This window comes from Macaca mulatta, chromosome X (genome assembly GCF_049350105.2).
Source record: "Macaca mulatta isolate MMU2019108-1 chromosome X, T2T-MMU8v2.0, whole genome shotgun sequence".
Classification (NCBI taxonomy): domain Eukaryota; kingdom Metazoa; phylum Chordata; class Mammalia; order Primates; family Cercopithecidae; genus Macaca; species Macaca mulatta.
This window is the reverse complement of record NC_133426.1, coordinates 52653559-52661363: the sequence shown is the minus strand read 5'-3', so window position 1 is coordinate 52661363 and position 7805 is coordinate 52653559. Positions and strand designations below refer to the sequence as shown.

The 7805-nt window shown below is 41.9% G+C and overlaps 1 protein-coding gene across 3 annotated transcripts; it reads left to right on the top strand.

The window, feature by feature from the left end:
* Positions 1-319: 319 nt before the first annotated feature.
* Positions 320-7342, top strand: LOC114669729 (X antigen family member 5). Of its 3 annotated transcripts, none has more exons than XM_028841956.2 (5): positions 320-427; positions 1573-1652; positions 2152-2257; positions 4127-4252; positions 7232-7342. In XM_028841956.2, the coding sequence occupies exons 2-5, from the start codon at positions 1581-1583 to the stop codon at positions 7252-7254; spliced, it is 327 nt and encodes a 108-aa protein (XP_028697789.1). In that variant the 5' UTR covers positions 320-427; positions 1573-1580; the 3' UTR covers positions 7255-7342. The 3 variants fall into 3 exon arrangements, 2 of the variants coding, with proteins under 2 accessions (XP_028697789.1, XP_028697790.1); XM_028841957.2 differs by having other exon boundaries at positions 321-391; XR_013412855.1 differs by lacking the exons at positions 320-427; positions 1573-1652; positions 2152-2257; positions 7232-7342 and adding an exon at positions 3325-3358 and having other exon boundaries at positions 4127-4254.
* The last annotated feature ends 463 nt before the right edge of the window (positions 7343-7805 follow it).

The following is a 7805-nucleotide window of genomic DNA, read 5'->3' as shown; positions in this document are numbered from 1 at the left end:
GCTGTTGTGGGGTCCTGGGCAGGGGAGGAAGTAAGGGCATAGTGGGGAGGAGGGTCAGATGAACAGGGAATGAGTTGAAGGGTGACATTATTTGCAGTATTTCAGTCTCAGAGGCATAAAAAATACGACACAGAGAGGATGGATTCCAAAGTCCTTAGTGGGGACCTTGGAAGGAGCAGAGGACAGGGCATGGGGAGACAAGGAAGCGCAGTGCGGCTCTTAAGGCAAGAGGGGACCTCACTGCGCATGCTCCTTTGGTGCCTCCTTAGTGCGCATATTCATTGGGCGTCTTCCCATTGGCCCTTCGCGTATGGTGAACGCCGGGGAGCTGTGATCCTGCAGCTCGGGTCCCTGAGGTCTGGATTCTTTCTCCCCTGCTGAGACGCAGCCAGTAGGTCCACAGGTCGCTCCAGCTGGGAGTTGAAGCGTGAGTGAGAGTGCGGAGGAGCCAGCGGGCTTCCAGAGGGTCGGGGCGCATGATTGGTGACTCCGAGTGAGAAGGGGCTTGATGTCGTCGTCCTTCTCGTGCGGCCCCGCAGCTATGGGCCTTCTTGTCTTGTCGGGGTCAGAACGAAGGAAGAAGCAGGGCCTCGGAATGGGACGGGGGTTAGGTGAAGCTGGGGCGATGCTGGGGTGCTGTTGGTGGTATTCCAGTCCCAGAAACGCCTGAAACTTCCAACAGAGGACAAATTCCAGACTCCTCAAGGGGCATCAGGCCTGGAATGTCGTGGGCGGTAAGGAAGGGGCCTGGAAATTGGGAACACTCCGGACTGGTGACCGCCACCCCGAGGTTTGTATAATGAACCGCAGAGGTGCCCGCCCGGTGAGGACTGCCCAGTGCTATGTGGCAACTTCTCAGCTCCATCTTGGAAGTTCGAATGGGTGGGAGGGGCTATGCATTCCAACAAAACTCGATGTTGGGGGGAAATGGCCCTAGCAAAGGGTGTGTGACAAAAGCCATGGGCACTTTAATTTTAATTCTCAAGCTGTATTTTCCTAAATGTCTCGCGATGGAGAGTCCAATTGTGAAACCAAACCTCATTGGAAATACCGTGCGTCTCTTGCCGTAAGCCCTAAGGCATTGCTCAGCTAGCTTGACGAACATAAGTGGCTGTGCAAGTATTCGATTCAGAAGGCATACGCACTTATACATGCCCTCTGACTTACCTTTCAATGTCTTACCAAATTTTTAAAAATTGCAAGTTAGCATTTGGCCATGGAAGTGCTCAAATGTAGTATCCACTCACATGCATTTTTCCAGTCACGGTATTCTGGGTTTTGGTTTGGTTTGGTTTGGTTTTTTTGAGATGGAGTTTTGCTCTTGTTGCCCAGGCTGGAGTGCAATGGCGTGATCTCGGCTGGCTGCAGCATTCGCCCCCGGGTTCAAGCGGTTCTCCTGCCTCAACCTCCCGACTAGCTGGGATTAAGGCACTCACCACCACACCCGGCTAAGTTTTTGTATTTTTAGTAGAGACGGGGTTTCACCATTTTGGCCAAGCTGGCCTCGAACTCCTGACCTCAGGTGATCCATCCTCCTCAGCCTCCGCAAAGTGCACACTGTTCTGTTTGCAGACTGAAATATGAGTTGGCGAGGAAGAAGATATAGACCAAGACGATGTTTACGACTTGCTCAGCTGGTTGGGCCTATGCCTGTGAGTAACTTAACGTTCGATTTTTTCCAATAGCAGAAGTTTTTTTGTGTGGTAGTTATTGTTGAACTAGTATAGATACACTGATAAAGGTCTCCCATGTTGATAAAAAATGATCATGGCATCTCATGAAGGAAAGAGTAACCCAAGAGGACTACACACTGTTTTCGCCTGGATGTGTGAACTTGTGTTCCTCGATTTGACTGGTGATTTCCTCCTCATGCTTATTCATAGCACGTTACACCCATTCAACCCCACATGAATTAAAATGGCTTCCAACGCCATTGAGGGTAACGGTCTCAGAGTAACCTCTCTATGGGAAGAGTAACTTAATGAAGAATAAGTATGTGGAATAGTTTTGGGATAGTGTTGGAGCATGTCTTTAAACATGCATATGATCAGAAGTATCTGTGTAATCTGTATATTCATGTTATTGACATGCATTGATAAGAAGAATTTTTTATCTGCACATGCACACACCATGTCCCCGCCCTTGTCCCAGGAGCCCAGTGTGCCAGAGCCTCAACAAGAAGGACCACCAACTGAAAGTCAGGATCATACACCTGGTCAGAAGAGAGAAGAAGATCAGGGTGCAGCTGAGATTCAAGGTGCTGGGAAGGGAAAGAAAGAATGTCTATGGGGGGAGGAGGCCTGTGTGTGCATGACGCCTTATGCCATGACCAGTGACAGGACGAAAGAAAACAACAGGAAAGGATCTCAAACATTTGCTGAGAGTTTTGCAAGAGGCTGGAAATGTGATGGGTATAGTTTGCAGCTTCCTGCAGTCCCTGGATATGATGAATCTTCTCTTTTTCTTTGAGATGCATTTTGTATGCTTGAAAATATAGTCGTTCCTAAATCAGACGAAACCATGTAATTGGTTGTATAAAAATGTACATTATTTCACCAGTTTAACTTGATATTCTTAGGACGTTGCAGTGAGATCTTCTCAGCCATGGTGTTCACAGTGTTGTAAGCACCCTTTGATAGCATGTGGAGTGCCAAGTCACCCTACCATATAACACCCCAAATAAAGCCCATTTGCAAAGGAATCTTAGCCTCATTCTATAAATAAGAAAACGGAGGCCGGGCGTGGTGCCTCACCCCTGTTATCCCTGCACTTTGGGAGGCCGAGGTGGGCGGATCACTTGAGGTCAGGAGTTCGAGACCACCGTGGCCAATATGGTGAAATCCTGTCTCTATAAAAATATACGAACTCGTTGGGCGTGGTGGCACACACCTGTAATCTCAGCTACTAAGTAGGCTGAGGCAGGAGAATTTCTTGAGCCCGTGCGGCAGAGGTTGCAGTGAGCCGAGATCACACCACTGCACTCCAGCCTTGGTGACACAGCGAGACTCCGTCTCAAAACATAAAAATAAATAAATAAGAAAACTGAGGCTCAGAGATAGAGACTTACCAAGAAAACTTGACGCATGGAGAAGGAATTCGTATTTTGTTCCAAGGTATGCATTCTTCCTACCATCTATTTTAGAAAATGTGAATGATATTTTGCTCAAAAATGCTTAATACTCAAATGTGTCTGTACTATAAGGTGCTTCGATATTGGCTCAGGACAAAACGCAGTTCAGTGAAGCAGGATAGCAACTCCAGAAAAGAGGTCAATGAATGACAGCCACTGTTTCCTTTGATGTATATTTTTGACAGTATGTTTGGTAAAAGGTGGATAACTCAGGATGTTGGCGTACAGGTAACTTTATTAGTAGGATATGGAGGGGGCTTTGAAAAGTTGTTTCAATATTTTTATAATTAGAAAGCTCCAAGTACGATAAGATTATCATGAAACAGAAATTGTTTTCTCAACGGATAGCATTTTCAAACTAATCAGAGACAGAATTTGGGCCATGGATTATTTTAGCAATTCCCTGTTAAGGGGTTTCCAGAATATGACTGTCAACAATGCTCATTAATTTCTTTGCACTTCAGTTCCCGTACTCCCACTGGAAGACAGTGGTTTTGCTGTTATATTTCGTACTTTTTTTCTTAATGACATTCATGTATGGAAAGTCACATATAGGGGCCTTTGGATCTAAGAATTACTTTAATAAAGTTTAACCCCAACATTTTCAAGATACCTCAACAGGGGATGAGTGTCAGGACCATAAGATTTGTCATAGGCTCACCGATGCATTGATCTAATCCTTCAGAAGATTACATTGAAGTTACGATTAAAATGCTATCCGTGAGGCTGTCCTGTTTTCCTAGGTAGCTGTGTGTTTATAATACACAATGGTAAAGTATGGGCAAGGTAGGTGTGCTGAGACTTATCCTCAGATTGTCATTTAAGATAAGGTATCATAATACAGGAAAACAAACGTGGGACATCTTTGCTTCACATTTATTACCACAGTAGCTTATAGGCTTTTATTGCATAACACCAAGGAAAAGAAAAGGATCAGTTCCTTATTTATCACTCCTGTTTGGCTGCTCCAGTCGACATCCTTTTGGTATTTTTCAGTGCCCGACCTGGAAGTTGATCTCCAGAAGCTGTCTCAGTCAAAGACTGGGGATGAATGCGGAGATGGTTCTGATGTCCAGGGGAAGATTCTGCCAAAATCAGAGCAATTTAAAATGCCAGAAGGAGGTATGTTACCCATTAAGATTCAAAATTATGTGCTGTCTGTATTCCATAATATTATACTTTTGATAATAAAAGGAGAGAATCTTACTGCCCCTTTAAAAATAGAGTTCAAATGCAGACTTTCTTTGGAAGGTAATTCAGACCCTAGAAGCCTGACTGCAAAACTGAAACACTATCAGATACAGACACAAATTGGGTCAAAGCCATATTGAATCATCAAATAGCAAAGCATTTTCTTACTTCTGAGTATAACCAACAGCTAACAATTTTCAGATTATTTTGTGATTTCTGCTTTTCACAAAAACATAATGCACTTGTAATACCACTTTGTATGAAATATGCTGATCCCTGAAGGAGATTCTCGTACCAGCTCTTAACATAATTTGTGAGCTTCTGGACAAATCACATAAATCCTACACCCATTTTTGCTTTTATTGAAAGTAGTGAATGCACATCAGATAGATTAAAATCCACTTCAGTGCTGATTTCTACATGCTCTGGTTCTGTTGGAGAGAATGCAAAGATACTCGGATTTTCATGATTTGTTTATCATAACGATCAGCTGCAGTCCAATTGTAATATCTGAGTTGAGATTTCATTGCTTCTAAGAAAACAAGCGGGCACTCTGCTTGATGTTTGTTTTTCCGTAAGGAGACCTTCATGAGTGTTCTTGAATTTTGTCAAATCCTGAATTCTCTCAGACTCTTAAACAATGATTGTTTTATTTTTATTTTTGCTTTTGTTTTGTTTTGTTTTGTTTTGTTTTGTTTCGGATGAGGTCTCGCTCGGCCGCCCCAGGATGGAGTGCAGTGGTCCGATCTTGGTTCCCTGTGACCCCCGCCTCCCGGGTTTAAGCGATTCTCATGCCTCAGCCTCACGTGTATTTGGGATTACAGGTGCATGCCACCATGCCCAACTAATTTTTGTATTTTTGGTAGAAACAGGGGCTCACCATGTTGGCCAATCTGGGCTCGAACTCCTGACCTCAAGTGATCCACCTGCCTCGGCCTCCCAAAATGCTGGGATTACAGGTGTGAACCACCTCCCTCGCTGGACCCAATGATTTGTGTTTTAAAGTCTTCCCACAGTGAAGCCTTGAATGACTGAATAATAGAATGGAAAGAGACAGTCAAGGTTTTGTGGCCCATGAAGTAGGGAGCCTGCATGTAGGTCAGTGATGCTCAAAGTGGTTGAAAGATACCTGTGCTAAGCATGCTCCCTGCCCTCCTGTCAATCTTCATGAGCTACTGTGTGTAATTAGATTGAAGACACATACGGTAACCTCTAACCATATCAGAGGTTATATATTACAGGTTTCTGCCTTGAGTCATCAGATGATATGATTTAAAGTTCAAAGACTATAACGTACTAAGTCCTGAGTAGTCCACATAAGTATCTTTTACACGTTTTTCAAATTGCTGACTTAATTAGAAGAACTTCTGAATTTAAAGGATGCACTGCATTTTTAGGGGAGAAATTATCTAAATGATTTACTCCACACTGGTGAACCACTCCATTAGACTATTTACATTAATAGATAGTGTGTAGACGATTTCCAGGAGCCTACTGAACAAGCCTCAGTTGTATTCTTAGGACAGTCATACCGTTAAATGCATATCTTATTAAAATAGATAACAAATTACATGATACAAGAAAATAATACTGAGACATAAAAAATAATAAAAGAGTCACAGAATAAACTTAAGGGAAAGGGAAACAGGCAGTACATGAAAGGTATGAATCATTAACAAAGGGAAAACTAATTGAAAAGTAATACATTTAATAGATCGTTCTTTTGAGAAATAGCTAGGAAGACAGCATCCAGCAGATGAAACAATCTTGAAGAAAATGGAAAAAGCACAACACGGAATATGAACAAGACCCAGATATTGAATGTAGGGCATAATTGAAAGTGAATAATACATAATTGAAATTAATAATACATTCTTAAACACAATATTTTCAGAGTATGGATGAAATGGTTGACACACTAGGGATGCCTACATTATTTAATATATCCCTGCAATAACTAAATATCTGAACACCACAAAGACTGTGCATGAACTTGTGAAATTTGCTAGTCGTCCCTCAAAAACAGTTACTTTTAGAAGCAAATATTTAGCTTTTCCAGATGTCTTACTCTCTGTTTTCATTTCCCTCTCCATTTTTTTTTCCCCACACTGGTTATGATGTATAACTCTTTCACATTTTAATATCAATCATGATCGTGATACGTTAAAACTTATATGACCATTTAATTAATTATACAAATGGGAATACTTTCCAGTGGAAAAAGTGTCATTATTCATATTGACATGAGGACTATAGGTGAAAACTGGATGCAAATGGTTAGTGTATGTTAAAAAAGAACAAAGAAGGGTAAACTAGCTCAAAGCAATATCATAGCACTTCTTCACAATAGAGAAAAAACAAATGCAATACTGGCCTTTCTATTCATTTCACTTATGTATTTCCTAATGTGACATTAACAGTTTCCTCAAAAGATAGCTTTCAGACTGTCTGCAGGAACCTATTGGACATTCAGACCATACTGTCAAGCCAAAACATTAAATTATGCATTTTTTCTGGAGGAATTTTTTCAGAAATTCCTTCTGTTTCTTAGGTTTTTTTGTGTTCTGGTTGTATTTTCAGTAAAACTCTACACATTGTTTGTCATCTACTTTAAGCCCCTTCTAATAGGTTCACTTGATTTAATGTGATCTGTCCTCAGACTGTCTTTTGGTTTCCTTCTAGCACAAAAAGCAGGGTGTGTTTTAAAAATGTTGCTAATGTGTATGTTTAGAAGTGTATCCTCAAAGTCTCTACAGAGGTCTAGTTGAATCTTAGCCACAGGGAGACTCTTCGGATTCTGGTTTTAGTCCATTGTATGAAACTAAACCTTTGGTGTCCTTTGCATACCTTTAATTTCATCTGAATAGAGTTCTTCTGGTAATGTTCCCTCCTGTTATGTTTCTGTCGCAGGGGAAGGGAAACCACAGCTTTAAACAAAGACAACCGAAAGAATGCAAACTGGATTTATCCGAGATATTTGACTTTTAAAAATCTCAATAAAGTTTTCCAGTTTTCTCCAAAGAAGTATCACACACCTGTTGTTCATTTATTCTCACATATTAGACAGTATTGAACATTTTGGCCGGGTGCAGTGGCTCATTCCTGTAATCCAAGCACATTGGGATGCTGAGGCAGGAAGATTGCTTGAGCTTGGGAGATTAAGACATGCTTGGGCAACATGGCAAAACCCCCTCTCTACAAAAATAGATGAATGAATGCATGAATATATGCACATATGTATGTAGGTGTAGTCCCAGCTACTCTGGAGGCTGAGGTGGGAGGATCCCTTGAGCCAAGGAGGTCGAGGATGTAGGTAGTCATGTTCACGCCACTGCAGCTCCAGCCTGGGTGAATGCGACTCTGTCTGAATAAAATATAGTATCATTTTTGCAACTCTGCATTCTGATTGAGCTGGTATGCACATGTGTGATATTGTGAATATATATATTTGGTCCTGGACCCTGCTTACTGTCATACAACTCCT

Coding starts and splice junctions, on each gene's coding strand:
- LOC114669729 (XM_028841956.2), top strand. CDS start 1,581: ATGAGTTGGCGAGGAAGAAGATATAGACCAAGACGATGTTTACGACTT. Junction 1,653..2,151: donor AGCTGGTTGGGCCTATGCCT/GTGAGTAACTTA, acceptor CCCTTGTCCCAG/GAGCCCAGTGTGCCAGAGCC. Junction 2,258..4,126: donor GGGTGCAGCTGAGATTCAAG/GTGCTGGGAAGG, acceptor GGTATTTTTCAG/TGCCCGACCTGGAAGTTGAT.